The sequence below is a fragment of the Camellia sinensis genome, chromosome 1, assembly GCF_055761805.1.
Source record: "Camellia sinensis isolate YWXY chromosome 1, ASM5576180v1, whole genome shotgun sequence".
NCBI classification, from domain to species: Eukaryota; Viridiplantae; Streptophyta; class Magnoliopsida; order Ericales; family Theaceae; genus Camellia; species Camellia sinensis.
This window is the reverse complement of record NC_138961.1, coordinates 139,484,952-139,506,327: the sequence shown is the minus strand read 5'-3', so window position 1 is coordinate 139,506,327 and position 21,376 is coordinate 139,484,952. Positions and strand designations below refer to the sequence as shown.

General features: G+C 38.3%; 2 protein-coding genes across 2 annotated transcripts; one reads left to right on the top strand and one right to left on the bottom strand.

The window, feature by feature from the left end:
* Window positions 1–600: 600 nt before the first annotated feature.
* LOC145820092 (uncharacterized) lies at window positions 601–2,658 on the bottom strand. The gene is made up of 5 exons (XM_082914696.1): window positions 2,368–2,658; window positions 2,085–2,264; window positions 1,659–1,832; window positions 1,322–1,550; window positions 601–944 (listed from the first exon to the last, which is right to left on the bottom strand). Exons 1-5 carry the CDS (start codon window positions 2,656–2,658, stop codon window positions 601–603), a joined length of 1,218 nt encoding a protein of 405 aa, XP_082770822.1.
* Window positions 2,659–17,336: 14,678 nt separating this feature from the next.
* LOC114266194 (uncharacterized) lies at window positions 17,337–17,927 on the top strand. The gene has a single exon (XM_028207077.2). The coding sequence runs from the start codon at window positions 17,337–17,339 to the stop codon at window positions 17,925–17,927; it is 591 nt and encodes a 196-aa protein (XP_028062878.2).
* Window positions 17,928–21,376: the final 3,449 nt, after the last annotated feature.

Sequence of the window (21,376 nt, the reverse complement as noted above, 5' to 3'; positions counted from 1 at the left end):
CAAACTCGAATTACCTTCATTTCGGAAGAATGTCGGGTCTAGAGGGAACAAATCCGGATATCTTTTCATCATATTTTATTTCGTTTCCCACATTGCATAGTTTCCTCCGTGTTGTTGCCAATCGACTTTCACCAACGGAATTTCTTTGTTTCTTAATCTTTTGATTTGGTGGTTAACAATTTGGATTGGCCATTCTTCACAAGTAAATCATCCTTTAAAAGTACATGGGTCGATTCAATGACATGAAGTGGATCTCATAAATAGTCCTGAAGCATAGAAATGTGGAAAACATTATGCATATTTCCATAACTGGATGCAAAGTGACTTGATACGTTACCAAGTTGATTTTCTGATTGATTTCATACAGGTCAATGTATTGCAGTGCCAATTTTTCTTTAACTCCAAACTGTTTCTGGCCTTTCATTGGAGTTACTTTAATGAACACATGGTCATCGACCTCATATTCTCTATCTCTTCTTCAGACATCCGCATAACTCTTTTGACGACTCTGAGCGGTTTTCAATCGTTGCTATATCAGTTTTACTTTTTCAGTCTTCTCTTCCACAAGTTCTGTTCCTAGTAACGGTCTATCGCCCCAAATCAGAGATCGCCATTTTCTACCATACGGAGCTTCATAAGGAGCCATCCCAATACTCGAGTGGTAGCTATGTACACAAATTCGGCTAATGACAAGTAAGTTTCCCAATTTCCTTGGAAATCTAACACACACATTCTCAGCATATCTTCTAAGGTTTGAATGGTCCGTTCAGATTGGCCATTTGTCTGTGGGTGATAAGCACTACTCAGTCTCAATTTAGTTCCCAATGCTTGCTGTAAACTCTGCCAAAATCTTGAAATGAACTTTGAGTCTCTATCAGACACAATAGACACTAGCACTCCATGCAGTCTCACAATCTCATTCACATAAATATTAGCCAATTTGTCTGCATTATGAAAGGTTTTAACAGGTAGTGAGTAGACTTAGTCAAACGATCAACAATAACCCAAAAAAAATCCATACCTCTAGAAGAGCGAGGTAGACCGACAATGAAGTCCATTGTAATATGCTCCCATTTCCATTCTGGTAAGGGAAGTAGCTGAAGTGGTCCGGCGGGTCTTTGATGTTCAGCTTTGACTTGTTGACATTGCAAACATTTGGCTACATAGAAAGTAATACTTTTCTTCATTCCAGGCCACCAGAAATTTTTCTTCAAATCTTTGTACATCTTTGTATTCCCTGGATGCATAGCAAATTTAGAATTGTGGGTTTCAGTCATAATATGCTTTCTCAAGTTTGAATGATCCGGTACACAAAGCCTACCATGAAATTTCAATACATTATCTTCCAACACAAATCTCGGTCTCTGTTTCGATTCAATTTCATCAACAATCTTTTTCCAGAATTCATCTTCTAGTTGTTTTTCTTTAACTTCTTCAATTATGGCTAGCTGTGCAGAAATGACAGCTGGATGCATAGCAAATTTAGAATTGTGGGTTTCAGTCATAATGCGCATTCTCAAGTTTGAATGATCTGGTACACAAAGCCTACCCTGAAATTTAAATACATTATCTTCCAACACAAATCTCGGTCTCGGTTTCGATTCAATTTCCTCAATAATCTTTTTCCAGAATTCATCTTCTAGTTACTTTTATTTAACTTCTTCAATTATGGCTAGTTGTGCAGAAATGACAGCTAGAACCCCATCTTGCTCACGCAACACAATCTCAATTTCATTTCTTTCTAAGTCATACAACAATTCCTTATGACTAGTAAGAAAACATGCTAAATTCCCAATAGATTTTCGGCTCAAAGCATCTGCAATTGTATTTGCCTTTCTCAAATGATATAGAATTTGTAAATCATAATCTTTGATTAGCTCGAGCCATCTTCACTGTCTCATATTTAGTTCATTCCGAGTAAAGAAATATTTCAGATTTTTGTGGTCCGTATGCACTTCGCAAGTCACTCCATACAGCTAATGGTGCCAAATTTTCAAAGCAAAAAATGCAACTACTAGTTCAAGGTCATGGATCAAATAATTATTTTCATGTGGGTGGAGTTGCCGAGAAGCATACATAATTACTTTACCACTCAGCATTAACACATATCCCATGTCCTTGTATGAAGCGTCATTGTAGATTTGGAACTTGTCAGTACCATTAGGCAGAGTCAAAATTGGTGTAGTCACTAATCTGGTCTTCAACTCTTTGAAAGATGATTCCCTTTGATCATTCCAGTCAAATGGTGCACTTTTCTGTGCTAACTGAGCCAAGTTTTGAGAAGTCTTTCACAAATCTGTAGTAGTAACCAGCAAGCCCTATAAAACTTCTAACTTCAGTCACAGTAGTTGGTCTAGGCCAATTTACAATAGCTTCAATTTTCTGCGGGTTGACAAATATGCCATCCTTGTTGATTATATGCCCCAAAAATGTCACACTATCCTGCCAGAATTCACACTTGGAGAGTTTTTCATACAATTTCTTTTCCCTCAAAATCTGTAGCACAGTTCTTAAATGATTTTCATGTTCTTCTTTGATTTTAGAATATTTCAGAATATCATCAATAAACACAACAACAATTTCATCTAGATATAGTTTGAAAACCCTATTCATTAGGTCCATGAAGGCGGCAGGTGCATTGGTTACCCCAAACGACATTATCGAAAATTCATAGTGCCTATATCTAGTTCGGAATACAATTTTCTCTATATCTTCAGCTTTGACTTTTAACTAATGATACCCGGATCTAAGGTCAATCTTAGGAAAGACTTGGGCTCCTTGAAGTTGGTTAAACAAATCATCTATTCAGGGCAGTGGATATTTGTTCTTCACAGTTACTTTGTTCAATTCATGGTAATCTATACAAATTCGTATAGTTTCGTCTTTCCTCTTAACAAACAACACTGGAGCACCCCATGGTGAAGTTTTCAGCCTGATAAATTTCTTGTCTAATAACTCCTGAAGTTGGACTTTCAATTCTTTCAGTTCGGTGGTTGACATTCGGTATGGAGTTTTGGAGATTAGCTGGGTTCCAGATACTACTTCAATAGTAAATTCAATCTCTCTATCAACTAAGTCACCGGGTAGTTGATTTGGAAACACATCAGGAAAACACTATCCATAGACACATTGAAAACACAACACAAATAACCCTTACATCCCTTCTTAAGCAATTTGTTTGCTTTCATAGCGGAGATCAAATAAGGGGGAGGAACTACACCATTTCCAACAAACACAAATTTAGGTAACCCCCGTGGTTGAAACACAACTAATTTATTTACACAGTCAATAGTTGCACAGTATTTTGCCAGCCAATCCATACCCAGTATGCAATCAAAATGTTCATTAGCCACAAGCATCAATTCAACGTATAATAACAAATCACCAATCATAATGTCACACGCAGAATATATAGATGCACACAACATAGAACCCCCAGATAGTGTAGATACAGATAACAAGTAATTCATAGGTTCTAAAGGTCTAGTCAATAGCCAAGAAAAAGTATGCGACACAAATGAATACATGGAACCAGAATCTATCAACACATATGCATTCTGAGCACAAATAGAGAGTATACCTGACACCACAGATTCAGTGTTCTGGATGTCTCTGGGCACAAGTGAAAAAACTTGACCTTGCCTCACAGTTTCTTTCCCAGTATTGGTTCCCACATTTGATCTCGATACAGGAGTAGAACCAGCTGAACTTGTTGCAAGACGGTTGGCACTTTCAGCTATGAGTGGGAATTCTTTTACCATGTGGCCAATCTTGCCACACTTGAAGCAGGCACCAGTAACACGGTAACATACACCCTTGTGTTTTCTTCCATAATCAAAATAAATAGGTGCAGATCCACTACTTTGACTTGAACTACTTGTAGATCCCGTATTTTGCTTCTTTGAAAATGACCGGCCCATGTTGAAATTAAATCCGGACCGTTTTCCACTCCATTCAGTTGTTGGGGCTTTGGTTTGTTTCATGGCTGCTAAATTGGCTTCTGTCATCAGAGCTCTGTCCAGTACATCCACATACTTAAGTAATTTTAGAACACCCACTTGGTCAAACACATCTAGATTCAGCCCTCCAATAAATTTCCAAGCTTTCTTATAATCTCTATCTACCATATGTGGAGAAAATCGAGCTAACTCAGTAAATTTGGCTTCATATTCAATTACAGACAGATTGCCTTGCTTTAACTACTCAAATTCTGACACTTTCTGGTCTCGAAAGCATTGAGGAAAGTATTGTTCATTAAAGATCTCCTTAAATTGATTCCATGTCATTGCCCCATTATTATCTCGGATCAACATCCACCAATGTCGGGCTTCCTCCTTTAAAGTGTAGGTGGCTAGTAGCACTTTATGAGTTTCAGTGCATGGAAAGACTTCAAACAATTTTTTAGTCTCTAACATCTATGTCTCGGTATTAGTGGCTCAATACCACCCAGAAAAGTTGGTGCCTTCATTTTGTTGAACTTTTGAGTCAATGAGATAATATCTTTATTCACCAGCTCGAATTGTACTGGAGAAAGCGAAGGAGACAAAGGTTGTTGTCTTTGCTATTATCTCATTGATTCTGTTAAAGCCTCAAGCATTCTTTCCATTCGGTCCATCCGAGCATCAGATGATTCAGATACATCATCACTTCTTGTTCTATCTATTTCCATAGGTAAATAAAACGATAATAAACATAGGCAAATAAATCTTTTCACAGTGTTCATAGCGTTCAAATTCATTCATTTCATATTACACATGTTCATATAGTCATTCCATTTAGATATGTTCACATGATTAACATACCTTCACACATGCTGATGTAATGTCGCTAATTCTTTCCCAGGACATTCTATAACTCATATGGACTCATGTGTATGGTATAGCATATGCTCTGATACCACTTTGTCACGACCCAAACCCATCCCTATAGGTTTAGCATCATAACTGGCCAGTAATCCTGGGATTACCGAAGGCCTTTAGAACAAATTAAAAAAATTGAAGGGGCTAGCAGAAGCAATTATTTGCATTCAATGTTTATAGAGCTGTGTAGACGTACATGGGACAGAAAATTTCAAACTTATATTTACATATATGACGTCAACTTATATGCAGATAAACCAAAATGGGTCTTAGCCCAATACACAAACAGTACAGAAACTTGTTCAGACGAAACAAAAGAAAACAAAAGTCTTAAACATGGTTCACCAAACTTGACCACTTCTTAATTCGAGAACCTCCTTGGGAGGCACGGTGGTTAGCTGACCAAAATAGAATGCCAGGTAGAAGCGTAGGCCTGGTCACACGCTTGATCACCTACATACATACATAATACAGTAAGCTGGAGTCTAGTGAATAAAAACAGAGTAGAGGGTTTATGAATGATGTCCAAAACAGATTCAGAAATCAGAGTTCATATCAGAAATAGATTCAGATCCACATACTTATATAGATTTCAAAAACAGTTATGTGGTGCATGCATTAGCTAACAAATCAAATTGGTCATAAAGACCCACGTGCATAGTCGGTATCGACGACCATAAAGGTCAGCATATTTATGTACATGTAACCATGATATTGTTACTCTCAAGTGAGGGCCACGTAAACATAGGCCGTGGTATTATTACTCGTGGGCGAGGGCTACGTGAACATAGACCACGGTATTGTTACCTCTAGGCAAGGGCCATGTGCATATTGGCCATGGTATTTTTACCCCTGGGAGAGGGCCACATGAACATAAGTCACGGTATTGTTTCCCCTAAGCTAGTGCCATGTGAACTAAGGATGCCACAAATAAATTTCAAAAAAATGAACATTCATTTATGATTCATAAAATAGCATTTCAGAAAACAGATCATATCATTTCAGTTAGAAAATACTTATACTCAAACATAGTTTTATAGGATTGTTACTCACAGATTGCTCTAGAGGCTGAACAGATCACTTGAACAAAACATATCGATCAGGTAGGTGTTAACACATGACATACACAAACACGTGACATATACATATTGAACACACATCCCAAAGGTATTATTCTTCCTTAGCGTGTGTTTCTAACTCTTATCCTCATTATTATAGCCTAAACATGGCCTAGGAATGCCTAGGATAGAATAAGGATACAAAACTGTACTTTAAAACACTTAGCGAAATTTTGAAAAATAAGGCAGTTCGCTCGAGCAAAGCTTTGGTTGCTCAAATGGTCTGTAAAGTCTGCAAAAGTACTAGATGCTCAATTTTTACACTCGACGGTTGCTTGACAATCGCTCGAGCCAAGTATTGAGAATAAAGTGTGGTCGCTCGAGCGCACAATCAGTCATTCGAGCCACTGTGCAATTGTTTGCAAAACTACTAAGACCTCTCATTTCACGCTCGAGCCAACTTTTGGTCGCTCGGGCTGAGGTTCAAAACAAAGGGTGGTCGCTCAAGTGCAGCTTTTACAACTCAAGCCAACCCCCAAACTCTGTAAAACTTCTGAGAGCTCTAATTTTATGCTCGAGCAAAGCTTTGGTTGCTCGAGCGGTGCGATTAAATTTTGGAATTTCCAGATTTCATCTTCAAGTTCAAAACACAGTCTTAAGGTTGGCACATAACCGCTTCGGATCTCTGATTTCTACCACAACCTCTGTAGTGCCTAGTAAATGGTTTCTCTATAAAAATTGTTGGCTTAGCCGGCTGGCTGAACTCTAACGATTCAAATTTCTTTTTCGGAGCTAGGTCGATCTTCAATCTAAGATCTGAAACAGGTCTTACCTAGGGTTTTTGCCACCTCAATCTTTTCTCCATCATCATCTAGACTCCGTCGTCACATCAGATTGAAAAATAGAGGTCATTTTGCACCTCGAAAAGTACCTCCAATTGAAAGGACTCTACTTTGCACCCTTGAAGAGCTCTACAAGGGCACTACCAAGAAGATGAAGATCTTTAGAGAAATTGCTGATTCGAGTGGTTAAGTACTAAGCAATAAGCAATATATATCAATTTTTTGTTTATTGAAATAATCTAGTAATGTTCATCAAATTTAGCATTTACATAGTTATTTGGTTCATAGAAGTAATTAACTCAACGATAGAGCTTGGATGTTTATAATGGGTAATTAACTCAATGACGTAGTTATTGTATTCATATGTAGACGCGCCCGTGGGCCTCATGCTACAGTTCGGACTCGATTTGTGTCACGGTTCTAAGTCTGAACCAAAGAGTCCAAATCTGGCAAATCGTTTTGAGAAATAGATTTTTGAAAAAGTAGTGCCAAACATGGACTGCTTTGCCAGATACAGAGTCGCCACCTAAATATTTTAAAATGGGGAAATTTAGGAAACCCTGACTCGGTGCCGAAGGCCACATGTCCGTCATCACCAGAGTTGTCTCGGCTCGGGAGCTTGGGTACGATCGGGGAAGGTCAGCTATGAGCACCCCCTCTCGCCCGGTCTGAAGACCGGCCTCTACTAACCGTGATATCCAGTTTTGAAAACGTTATGTGTTCTTATTCCAATTATTAGCCTAGCATTACTATGTTATGCGCGCGGCAAACAAGTATAGACCGAATCGCCCAAATTGGAAATAAAACATTTCATGTTTGTTTTGAAAATGGTTTGCTACTCGCAAGTAGGCTAAAATACAGATTTTGCCACCCTCAAGTGGGCTTTGAGAGAAGATGATTTTGCCACTATCTAGTGGGCTTAAAACTCACAGTTTTAATGCATTATTCCAATTTAGGTAATTCAACCTCCATCCACAGGCATTCAAGTAGTAATATCACCTAAGCAGCTAGCCTCATGGTAATCATACTGTCATGGCAACACTCACATGCGTGCGATATGCTAAAGCACAAAAGCTTACCTAGTACTCCGAGCCAAAACAGAAAACTAGTCAGTAATCATATGCATGATCCTAGTTCATGTTAAAAATGGCTAATGCAACACATGCAAAGAAGCAATCTAAACAGGCTCGGCTAACCCTAAAATGGCATATGAAATGCTACAAGTAACATATATTCAATTTGGAATTGAAAAGTACAATGTAGTTTGTATGATATACCGAGCCCGGTGCATGTCAACAAATGCATGAATGCACGCATGCATAGCATAAGGTATGCTAAAATAAATGTGCCCTAATCTACCATCATAAGCAGGTAAATAAAAGGGAAGAAAGAAGTGGAGGTTGGAAGACATGCACACCACGCACACACTTATTACAGATTTGCCCTCGCTCGGAGGGAACAAATAAATATTACATTCCAAATAATTATTACAAGACTTCTAGTCTAATCAAAAAAGGTGCCAAAGGAAGATGGCCTCAGCCCCCGCCTCGGGATGCGTGAATAATGCACGTTCGATCCAACTTGCCCGGAAACTCGTTGCCATAGCACTACTGCCTCTGTTTTCACTGCCTTTTCTTCTCTGAAAACTTGTCAAAGTCCCAGAGAACCTTCTATGAGCATTGCAGAACATCATCGGCTGGGAGGAATAGCCACCGGCCGTGTACAATATCCATCGGCTGGGGATAAAGCTATCGGCACTGAATAAATAGCCGGTCGACACTGAATGTTGCCGGTCGGCAGAAACTTCCTGCAGAAGACAATTTTGACAGCAACAAAGGACAGGCAGTGTATGGCATGAAATTTCAAGCAAATGTGTGCACCAACACATCCCTTATCATGCTTTTGACTCAAAGGGGTATGTTCCTTGATTCTCGGACCACCAATTGCGCATTTCGATGCGTGATAGTCTAAGAAACCAAGTATGCACTTTGATTTCAAATGTCATGCAAACCAAACAAACACATAAAGCCCAACCTCTATCACATGATCAAGAGGCAAGGCATGCATGCCAATGCAATGCAACCTAGGTATGCAAACAAGAATACAAGCATGCTATGCAACTACATGGCATACACAATGCTAACAACATAACATGCACAACGCTTTGAAACATGGCATACACAATGCAAGATCGGCTTACACCAATACAAGTGGACCTCAGCCACACTCACATAGGAGGCCATAAGATGAAAATGAAGTGCCTCGAAATGCGTGCACGCGGGCACGCAAACCGAGGCAATGGCATATGCAATGCAATGGCTAAAATGGCATATAGAATGCAACATGGACTTATACTAACATGAGAGAGCCTCAGCCACACTCACATAAGAGGCCGATGGATGAAAATGAAGTGCCTCGAAATGCGTGCACACGGGCACGCAAACCGAGGCAATGGCATATGCAATGCAATGGCATGGAAAATGATATGCAAACATGCCAATGGGATTTCAGCACTGAAATGTGGGGGAAAACAGCCCCGAAATGAGGCGAAAACACACCCGATGCATGGAATAGTCCTCCCGAAACATGGACTTTTGGCACCCGAAATGGCTTACAGCTATACAAAGCATGCACAATATGGACATGGAGCATGAAGGCAGAAGCAAGACAGCTCTGAGACAAGAATTTTTACAGTTTATGACATGGCCAAACAGCAAGCAAAGATAGGGCTAAAATGGCATACAAAAACGGCCCTAAACATGAGATTATGAAGCAACTCACAGCTGCTGACCCCAAACATGTTAGGGCCCTTCAACAACATTGAAGAGGGGCCACAAATAAGCCACTTTACAGAACTATAAAAACCCCAAAAACAAACATAGATATGGCTAAGCTCTTATGCAAGAAAAAGGGCCAAAAGGTGGCCAAAGAGGCAAGTGGTATGTGCACAGCCCAAACTGAAAAATTCCCTTCTACAACATTGAAGAGGGACCAAAAATAAGCATATTTACAGAACTGTAAAAAGGCCAAAAACAGAAGCATGATAGGCTGCCAAAGCATGCAAAAATGGGGACCAAAGAGAGGATATAAAGGCAAGTATAACATGGAGGTCCCAAACAGTGTTGAGCCCTTCTTCAATGTTGAAGAGGGGCTCAAAATAAGCCTATTTTTAGTTTACATCAGGCTCTAAAACAGATCACACGCAAGCCAAAAATTCTATGCAAGATTGTGGCATTCAAGGAGGATATTGAAGCAAGTGCAAGCTACTGTCCTCAAACAGCAAGAGGTCCTCAATCAAACATGAAGAGGACCTCAAAATATGATGATTTACAGTTTGGGTCGGAGCCCAAAGATGCAAGAAACTATGGCTTAGATATGATGCAAGAATAGGCTAGAAAAGGGAAGAAGAGGACTCACCTTTGTAGACCAATGAACCAGCACTTCTTGGACCAAGTTTAGGTGCTCGTAATCTCTGGAGAACAGCCTCAAGCTGCTGGAATGGGCGTTGGATGCCTTGTGCTATGAGTTGATGAAGAAATGGCCCAAGAACAAGGGTGTTTGATGGTTGAATGGGAGAGACATGGAGAGAGATCAAGGGTTGTATGTATGTATATCAGATATACATGGTATATCTCTGGTTTTTTTTGCTTTAAACCATCCAACCTAGACAAAGGGAGAGGAATGGTGCTTATATAAGGCAAGGGAAGCACTTAACTTACAAGCTAAGTAAAGGGAAAGGGTCAAAGGGGTTCAAGGGGGGTGCAAGGCTGCTAGAGGAAGCTAAAACAGCTGACCAAGCTTCTTCTTGGCCAAAGGGTTCAAGCTTCTAGAAGGTTAAGGGGTTCAAAGACTCACAAGGTGCAAAACAAACACATGTGCGTGGGGGATCGATTCTGTGCATTCCAGCTGGCACAGCTGGAATCCACTGAATCTGCAGAATGCTCCGGAAGGTCGTTGGCTAGCAAAAATTGCCGGTCAGCAAAATAAAGTGCCGGTCGGCACAATAAATTGCTGGCCGGATAAATATAGTGCCGGTGGATGGCCGGTAAGGTCAAAAAACGGCCGGTTGGTGTCCAAATTGAAGCCCCGGAAGTTAGCTTTCCAATGGCGCAAACCTTGCATTAAAATTCCTCCTGTGGAAAAAGTTATGCCCATTTTGGTGAAGCCGCGCAGATTTGATCCAACCGGGATGATCCCCAACTTCAGCTGATCATATCTCCGCCACCCGGACTTGGCTTTAAGAGATTCTTGAGTGCAAAATGAAGCCCTGGAAGTAAGATTTCCGACGGTGGTGGCCTCATAGCTAAACTCCAAGTGTACAGATAGATAAGCCCAATTCAGCGAGAGCTGCTCAACTCGCTTCTATCCGGATTCATGCCGAACTTCTCCCAAACTAGTTTTCTCCTCCCCTTTCCTCTTTTCTTCAACTCCAAAACCCTAAACAAAGTGTTTTGAAAGATTTGTCTCTCTTCTAGCCGAAGAAACTGATTCTTTGCCCTGCACATCTCTCAACACCGAGCAAACCATCAGTAGTGCCCAAGTTTTAAGGGCGGTCAAAAATGGGGTGTCTACATCATACTTGAAACATTTTCATTTTCATGTGGTTTCTTTCAATTTTTCATTTTTTCATTTTTTGTTTGATTACTGATATGGTTATTATTTGTTTGATTGTTTGAAGGCTGAGATTGAGAAAAAAGAGAGGCTGAAGTACCTGGATTGTTGGGATTATTGGATTTGTTACATCAGATCAATTTTTTCTGATCAGACCAGAGATCATTGCTTGGTTATATATATATATATATATATATGAAAATATTGTTGAAAATCTCCTATCTATGTATGCATCTCCTATGATGCAAATCTATTCAAAAATTGCGCAAATCTATCAAAACTAGCACATATATGTTCAAAATGACACATATATTTTAATATATAGATTATATATATATATATATATATAAAACTCTAACCAAAATTTGCGTGGATTAGTTCAATAGCAAAGATTTGAACAGATAAAAAAATTAATAAATAAAATTTAGGGAACAAAATTGAACATATAATAAATTTTGGACATGTTTTAAACAAATAGAGAGAAAAATCTATAGATTTTAAACAGATAGAGAGAGAAATCTGTAGATTTGGAATAGATATGGAAAAAATTAAACAGATAGGGAGAAAATTCAATAGATAGATATAATCTTAAAATAGATGGTCAAAAAAATTGAACAAATAGACAAAACAATTTAACAGATAGATATAAATTTTAACAGATAGTCAACAAAAAGTTAACAGATAAAAAAAGTCAATAGATAAATTACGAGGTTAAATTGAAAACAAAATATCCTTCAAAATAAACAAAAGGATTTCTTACCAAACCATTTCATGAAGGGTGAATCTCTTACCAATAAATATATCCACTAAACATAATATCTTATACTTTCCTTAACTTGAACTTTTCAACAATTATCTCTAAATAAAACTAGATTGGAATAATGGCATGAAAATACTTATGAACAGTTTAACTTCACTTTTTTATAAAGATTGTACTTTTAACGTGAGGGATAAGATTACACAAAATTATATTCAGTGTATTTGGTTTCAACTTTTTTAGTTCAGTTTTCTAAAAATTAAATTTCTTGTTTTTGGTGTTTTTTTTTCTTTTTTGTATTTTTGTTTTTTGTTTTTTGGTTTTTTTTTTTTGTTTTTTTAGTGAATATTTTTAAAATTTTAAGCATTTTTTTTAAAAACTTTTTTTAGATGTACCTTACTTAGAGGTATCTAAATAGTAAAATATTTGTGAAAAAATATTATAAAAAATTAATAAATACACAAAAATATGAAAAATATACTGAATTTTTGTATTTTTGGTATTTAGTGACTTTTTTTTAAAAAAAAATTCACAAATATTATACATTTTAAGTGTATTTATATTAGGTGCGTCTAAAAATTAAAATAATTGTTTACAATATTTAAAAAATTCAGTGAAAATAAAAAAATATGAAAAGTAAAAAAATAAAATTTTCTGAAAATGAAAACCAAGCAAAGTGATTGGAGTTATGAGATGAAAATACATAAAATATTATTTTACGTAATTTATTTTTTGGTAGATTGGCAGAAAACAAATGAATATCTAATTGGAGGAGTGGTCAAACATTGGTTCAACCCGATTCTAAGTTAACAAATAGTATTTAAAAATGGAAATATTGGTCTAAGATCCCTACCCAACTTATAGTCGTATAGAAGTTGATTTTCGTTGATCGCGTAGAAGTTGATTTTGTAGTTGAGTAGAAGTTGATTTTTGTTGATCGTATAGGAGTTGAAGTCGTGTTGATTTGATTTCCAGTGGAGTTGAATCAGGTACATTTTTTTGATTTTTCATTTGATTTGGATGTAAGGACTTCGATTTCAGAGAAGTTGTTCTAGTGTAGTTTGAATTAGGTTTTTGTTTTCAGTTTTGATCAATGTGAGAGAAAAGCCTGCTGAGTATAGTTGTTTTTGATTTTTGAAGTTGATTTTTCATTCTTTGTTACTGACGATGGAGTTTTCTGCACTTTCCTATGTTTTTTTTTTTCATTCATTCTGCACTTTTTATTTTTCTGCACTTCTCTTTGTATTGCAGAGAAAATTGTATGTTTGTTATTATAATCCAACAGAAATCACAGAGAAAATTGTAAACTTGTAATCCAGTGAAAATCACATAAAAGATTATAATTTGATAACAGATAATCTCTGTGATTTTTGTCAGTGATTGTGTTTAATAGTGTAGAGGGTCAGGAATTAAACCTCAAATTAAGTATGGGCCTAAGTGCTGAGGTCGCCCTTCTAAGGTGACTAGGAATGAAAAAAGGAAATGGGCCAACCATGGGTTGAAGCAGGTTCGACCCGCCAAGGGTCCAAACAGACTACACGAAGGAAAATGGCAATGTGAAGTTGCAGATGCAGTACTTGCAGCGGCCAAGTTGCAGAGGCAACACCTGTAGCGGCCAAGTTGTAGAGGCACTTTGCCTCAGCGCCGCCATTCAGAATATTGTCGGTTCTGCCGCCCTCTGAAGTTGCTGAGGGAAAGAGAAAGCCAAAGCAACTAAGTTGCAGAGGCAGCACTTGCGACGGACAAGTTGTAGAGGAACTTTATCTTAATGCCGCCATTTCAAGTATTGTCGATACCGCCACCATTCCAAGTATTGTCGGTACTGCATCTAACTAAAGTTGCTGAGGGAAAGAGAAGGCCGAAGTAACTAAGTTGCTGAGACAGTACTTACAGCGCCCAAGTTGCGGAGGCATTTTGTCAGTGCCGTCATTCCTAACATTGTTGGTTCTACCATTTGAACTTGCCGTGGGAAATGACTGTTGCAGCAACTATAGTCGTCGCAACTAACATGCAGAGGGAACATCTCGCCAAAGTGATAGCAGCCTTTGGGGAAGCTTTCCCTCTGCAAGTAGAGGTTACTGCTTGGTGCTGATAGCAGGCCCTAAGGCATTACTTGCCTAGGGCTGATAGCAGGCCCCAAAGTTCATTAACTTGGCACTGATAGCAGGCCCTAAGACTTACTGGTTGGTGTTGATAGTAGACCCAAAGATACCAGTTTACTGCGACGATCCTGCGAAGATGGAAGCAGGGTAGCCCGAGTGTAAAGGAGTCCCTTTCCATTACCCAAGTCACGAACCTGCCTTAGTCGCACATGCAAGACTAAGGAAGCCCACTTGGGCTTGGTGGTAAGGCACAACATGGCTGATAGCAGGCTTGGTTGTGGCCCTTGCCCTAGGAAGCTGGGGAGCTTGTGGTTAGATGGCTAAGGGTGAAGGTTTCGTTGAGGTGAACACAAACATAGCCGATAACAAGCTAATGGTGTGACGACCCCGACCTCCGGACTATAATATTATATTATTCTAATAAGTTTAATTGCATGATTGTCTGTTTAATTGTGTGATTACATGCTTAATTTTGTAGTTATCTGTTGTCACATGGAGTATCTGTTCAAATTGACAACTTAGAGACAGAAATTGAGAGTCTATAAGGCTTCAGAAACTGAAATTGATTAGCGTAATAGACTAATTAGAATATTAAGAATTTTATGGCAAATTTAATTGAAAATTGATTTGGATCAAGTAATTAGAATAAACTGATTGAACTTAGTTAGAAGTAAGCATAATTAATTAACCTTGATCAACCTTGATTAGGCTAAGCTAATCACACCATATAAATGGGTTAATTAATTCTTGAACTCATATATACACTCTTGGCTGAAATTTTGAGAGAGGGAGAGAGTAACTCAACATTTAGAGAGAGAGAGAGAGAGAAAGGAGAATTTGAAGGAAATTGTGGAGGACTTGGGAATTTAAGCTAGTATATACTTGAACCAAGCGTTAGGTATGATCTTCAACCTTAATCTTTGAAGAAGGAACATGTAGGAATTTAATTCATCTAAGTTTTGAGTTCATTTGCATGAAATTGTGAAGTAGAAGCTTGAATCCCCTTGAATTTGGAAGATAAGAGTTAATCATGTACATGCATGTATAAAATGAGTTAGAATTCATGAAATTCTCCCATACATGGCACTTTTACACCTCAACTTGAAGAGTCCTTCATGTTTTCATCCCTCTCACATCAATTGATTATGTTTTGAAGAAATGCACACTCAATATGAGTTAAACTTGTTTTATAACTTGAAGTTGGAATTTTCAGTTGAAGAAATACTATGATTTTGATCAACTGGTTCCAATTTCACTATGTTTCCATGTTTTATTAAGTTTTCCCATGATTTTGTGCCTAAAACAAGAGTTTGGAACCTTTGACTATCAACCTTGAAGTTCAAACACAGTTCTGGAATTCCCTGAATTTGAACTGTCCGCTCGAGCGAAGAAAGTGTCGCTCGAGCGTGAAAATCGAGCTCCCAGAAGTTTTGCAAAATTTTATAGGTTGCTCAAACGACCAAAGTGGCGCTCGAGCAAGGACCACTTCTACTTAGCCTTCCGCTTGAGCAACAGTCGAGCAAAAAATTCATGTAACCAATACTTTTGCCAAGTTTGCAAACTGCTCGAGCGACAGAATATGCGCTCGAGCGACCACCATTATTTTTGTACCCCCGCTCGAGCAAAGAAAGTTACGCTTGAGCGGAGACCCTATTTCCAGCAAGATTTGACTAACTCTTCCAAGTGCATTTTGCATCCTCATAACATTCGAAGTGTTCTTGGGCACCAATTGGACTCACATAGTCATGGAATGAGCGAGAAGCACATAAGAGAATTGAATTAAAATGAAATGGTGCTTCAATTGTGCTTTTGTTATGTGTTTTGTATAGGTGGACAGTTGAGGCTTAGTGACAACATAACCCATTATGAGTAATGACTTTATAAAGATATGTTCAAGTTATGATTACTTTCAAAAAGGTTATTGCTATCAAAATTGATATATGAGAATTGATTGAGCGGCCTATTGACACATCATTTTCTTATAATGAATGAAGTTCTGTTTTGAAATGGTTTCGTGGCATCCATTGAATATAGGCCCTTGCCTGGGGAAGACAATACCCTGGCTAGGCCCTTGCCTGGGGAAGACAATACCATGGCTAGGTCCTTGCCTGGGGGAAACAATACCATGGCTTTTGGATTGATTGACACACAGAGATCTCTAGTGTTAAATCGTTATTATCCATTATTATGGGAATGTTATTACTTCGTGGATGTACCACATAAATTGATATTAAAAGATCTTGATAATGAAGTTAATGAATTATTGAGAATTGTAATGAAATTTCATTTGGCAATGTTATTGAGGTTCTTTCATATAACCTCTTTATTCTGTTATTACTCACTGGGTCCTAGCTCATTATATATATATATATAGGTGGGCAAGCTGAGCATCAGAATTAAGAAAGCCTCGAGTCTACCCGAGTCAGCATTTTGAGGAGCTTCTAAGTGAAGTAACTGGGCTCAGTTAGAGCCATGCTAGTTGAACCCCTTTTTGCTTGATAAATGTTTTTGGTATGTGTTTATTTTGGAGTTTTGTGAGTTTCGTATACCCATAAGATGTGGTGTATGTACATAAAGAGTGAAACTCTACACATGATATGAAGCCCTTTTCATATATGCACGGCTCAATGTATAATTCTTATGTTGTTTTTGACTTCCGCTAAGCCCCGTACTCTATATTTAAAAAGGTCTTTTGTGTGGAGGCTATAGGTAATCTAAGATTACTAGCCAGTCATGACGCCAAACCAAATGGGACGGGTTTAGGTCCTGACAGAGTTGTATCAGAGCATGAGTTATATCTCACTCACTTTTCCATTGAGCTATAGAAGGTCTAGAAAAGCCTTTAGGATTACATTCATGTGCATTTGAAATATTGAGTGAGATAACTTTGCGATTATATATGCAATTGTGTGCATGAATATGTATATTGCGTTTGTCAAAATACAAGCTTTATGTAGAAAATGGTGAGAACAAAAGGTGATGAGATAGAGGAGGTGATCTCCTCAAGACTGGATGGAATGGAACGAATGATGCCAGACATGGTTGAAGCGATAAGACAACAACAACAGTGGCAGCAACAATAACAACAGCGACCACCCTCACCTCCAATGTCTGTACCACTTGCAGTTCCAAGGTGTCAGATGGGGGACTGTACTATTGCTTTAACTAGAGAATTCAAAAAGATGAAGCCACTAGTGTTTCATGGCAGAATTGAACCATTGAAAGCCAAAGCTTGGGTCTTAGGGATTGAAAAGTTGTTTGAAGTGTTCCCTTGTACTGAAGCTCAGAAAGTACAATTAGCCGTATTCACCTTAGAAGATGATGCCAGGCATTGGTCGATGTTGGTGCGTGATGAAAATAAGGATATTACTTGGGCTCACTTTTTAGAGATCTTTTATGAGAAGTACTTCCCACAGTGTGTGCGGGACAGAAAGGTGTCTGAATTTATGGAACTCAAGCAGGGAAACAGATCAGTTGCCGAGTATAAGGCTCATTTTACGGAGTTGGCTCGCTTTGCACCCCATATGGTAGATACAGACTACAAGAAGGCTAGACAATTTGAGGGAGGTTTGCGAGACCCAATTTTGGACAAAATGAATTTGCTTAAGTTGCCAACATATGTGGATGTGCTTGATAAAGCACTAATACCAGAAGGCAATGTGGCTAATTGTAAACAGAAGTTTGACTGGAGGGCATAAAATAGAATTTTAATAAGGGGGCAACGTCAATGAACAAGAAGTCCAAATCTGGGAGTTCTAGTAATATTAGTTCAAATCAAGATGGTAGTTCAACACCAACTTGTAGCGCATGTGGAGGGAAACATTGGGGTGTTTGCTACTGCGCATCAGGAGCTTGTTATCACTGTGGAAAGATGGGGCACATCGCAAGGATTGTACACAATCACGTCAAAGTGGAAACCATAGTACTGCAAGTTCGACAAGATCCACTCCAACAACAGGAACAAATATGACACCCTCTCCAACAAGAAATGAACAAAGGCAAGGAAGGGTTTTTGCACAGATTTCGGGGAATACTCGAAATACTGAGGCAGTAGTGTCAGGTACAATCTTCAAATGTGGTAAACCTACTTATACTTTAATTGATTCAGGATCTACACATTTGTTTCTTCCTACAGTTTTTGCTGAAACTTTGAACAGACCCATGGAAACATTGAATTACATATTATGTGTTGCATCACCTGTATTTGTGCTCAACTGTATTTGCTGCATGTGAATTATTTCTTGGGAATGCTAATTTGTATGTTGATTTAATAACTTTAGACATGAGACATTTTGATGTTGTTTTGGGTATGGATTAGCTAGCTAAATACCATGCAACTATTGATTGTTCTTTGAAATGAGTGATATTCTGACCTCCTGAACAAGATGAATTTTATTTTGAGGGAAAATGGGTAGTTCCTCCACCATACCTCATATCTGCCATGAAAGACTGAGAACTAATAAATAAGGGTTGTCAAGGGTATTTTTGTAGTGTGATAACTGAACCAACTATAGACATTAGTCTAGACAATATACCAGTGGTAAGAGATTTTCCTGATGTGTTTCCGGATGAATTACCCGGCCAACTTGTTGATAGAGAGATTGAATTTACAATTGATGTAATACCGGGAACACAACCAATTTCTAAAACTCCCTACCGTATGTCTACCACTGAAATGAAAGAATTAAAAGTCCAGCTACAGGAACTACTTGATAAGGGGTTTGTCAGACCGAGCACATCACCGTGGGGAGCACCGATATTGTTTGTAAAGAAGAAAGATGGCACTCTCCGTCTATGCATTGATTACTGAGACCTTAACAAGGTAACAGTAAAAAATGAATATCCATTGCTATGTATCGATGATTTATTTGACCAGTTGCATGGGGCCCAAGTATTTTCAAAAATTGACTTGAGATCAGGCTATCATTAGTTGAAAGTTAGGACTGAAGATATTGAAAAACTGCTTTCCTAACTAGGTATGGATATTATGAATTTTTAGTCATGCCTTTCAGAGTCACTAATGCACCCGCAACATTCATGGATTTGATGAACAGGGTCTTCAAACCTTTCTTAGATGATTTTCTCGTTGCTTTCATTGATGACATTTTGATTTATTCTAAAAGTAAGGATGAGCATGAACAACATTTGAGAATGACTCTTCAAACACTTAGAGAAAAGCAACTGTATGGGAAATTCAAGAAGTGTGAATTTTGGCTTGATGAAGTAACATTTTTTATTAACAGAAATGGTATCGCAGTTGACCCTCACAAAATCGAAGCGATTGTGGAGTGCCTACTCCAACCAATGTAACAAAAGTTCATAGTTTTATGAGGTTGGCTAGTTATTATCGAAGGTTTGTTAGAGACTTCTCAAGGATTGCAATGTCGTTGGCTCAATTGACTCGAAAAGAAGAACCTTTTGAATGGACCAACCAAAGAGAATCTGCATTTCAAGAACTAAAGACAAGATTGACCACAACTCCAATCCTCACTATACCCTCAGGTATGAAAGGATTTATGATTTATAGTGATGCATCTTATAAAGGTTTGGGTTGTGTCTTAATGTAGAATGGCAAGGTGATTGCATATGCCTCTCGACAGTTGATGCCACACGAGAAGAACTGCCCTACACACAACCTAGAACTTACAGCAGTTGTGTTTGCATTAAAGATATGGCGTCACTATTTGTATGGGGCCAAATGTGAAGTGTACACAGATCATAAGAGTTTGAAATACTTTTCACTCAGAAAGAATTGAACATGCGACAAAGACGCTGGCTTGAATTGATCAAAGACTATGATTTATAGATTCACTACCATCTGAGCAAAGCCAACACTATAGCAGATGCACTCAATAGAATGAATGTGGGGAATCTAGCTTGTTTGCTCACAGATCAGAAAGAATTGCTGCTAGAGTTTGAACGGCTTGAAATCTAAGTGATACCTTTTGAACAAGATAGCTTGATAGCTATAATGTCTGCACAACCTGCAATTATTGAAGAAATCAAACAAAACCAAATGAATGATGAGTTTTTGAAGAAGATTTGTGATGAACTTGACACCAAGCCTAAATCGGGATTCACAATTGAAAATTTCGTGCTAAAATTTCAAGGGAGATTGTGTATTCCAAATGATACAGATTTGAAAAAAAAAATTTAGAGGAAGCCCACAAGTTAGTCTTTACTAGGCACCCAGGAAACACCAAAATGTACCAAGATTTGTAGTTAGTGTATTGGTGGCCCAACATGAAAAGAGAGATTATCGACTTTAACTCTAAATGCTTACAATGCCAATAGGTAAAAGCAGAGCATCAGAAACCAACGGGCTTGCTTCAGTCTCTTCCTATTCTGGAATGAAAATGGGAGTATATCATCATGGACTTTGTTGTTGGCCTACCTTGAACGCCTAGAGGTATGGATTCTATTTGGGTTGTAGTTGATAAACTGACTAAGTCTACTCATTTTCTTGCCGTAAAGACTTCTTTTACTGCATATAGACTTGCTACTATCTACATTGACAAAATTATTTGACTGCATGGGGTTCCAGTGTCTATTGTATCAGATAGGTATCTTAAATTTGTTTCTAGATTTTGGCATAGTCTGCAGGATGCAATGGGAATAGAATTGAGATTTGGTACAGCATTTCATCCACAAACCGATTAGCAAATCGAGAGGACTATTCAGACCTTAGAAGACATGCTTCATATATGTGTTTTGGATTTTCAAGGCAGCTGGGAAACTTATTTGCCATTGGCTAAGTTTGCTTATAACAATAGTTTCCACACTAGTATCGGTATGGCACCATATGAGGCACTATATGGCAGAAAATGTAAATTGCCAATTTGTTGGATAGAGGTTGGTGATAGGGCTATTTATGGAACCGAACTTGTGCAAGAGACGACTGAGAAGATCAAAATCATTCAACAAAGACTCAAACTTCACAGAGCCGGCAGAAAAGCTATGCGGATCAGAAAAGAAAGGACTTAGAGTACGAAGTGGGAGATCATGTATTCATCAAAGTGACCCCAATGAAGTGACAGATGAGATTTAGCAAAAAAGAAATATTGACTCCTTACTATATCGGGTCGTTTCAGATTCTCAAGAGGTTAGGTCCTACTGGTTATCGTATTGCTTTACCATCGGGAATAAA

Excerpts from the sequence above, each read along its gene's own strand:
- LOC145820092 (XM_082914696.1), bottom strand. The coding sequence starts at position 2,658 with ATGTCGTTTGGGGTAACCAATGCACCTGCCGCCTTCATGGACCTAATG. Across the intron at positions 2,265-2,367 it reads CGCAGAAAATTGAAGCTATT|TTAGCACAGAAAAGTGCACC; the intron begins GTAAATTGGCCT and ends AACTTGGCTCAG. Across the intron at positions 1,833-2,084 it reads TGTTAATGCTGAGTGGTAAA|GCAAATACAATTGCAGATGC; the intron begins GTAATTATGTAT and ends CATTTGAGAAAG.
- LOC114266194 (XM_028207077.2), top strand. The coding sequence starts at position 17,337 with ATGTCTGTACCACTTGCAGTTCCAAGGTGTCAGATGGGGGACTGTACT.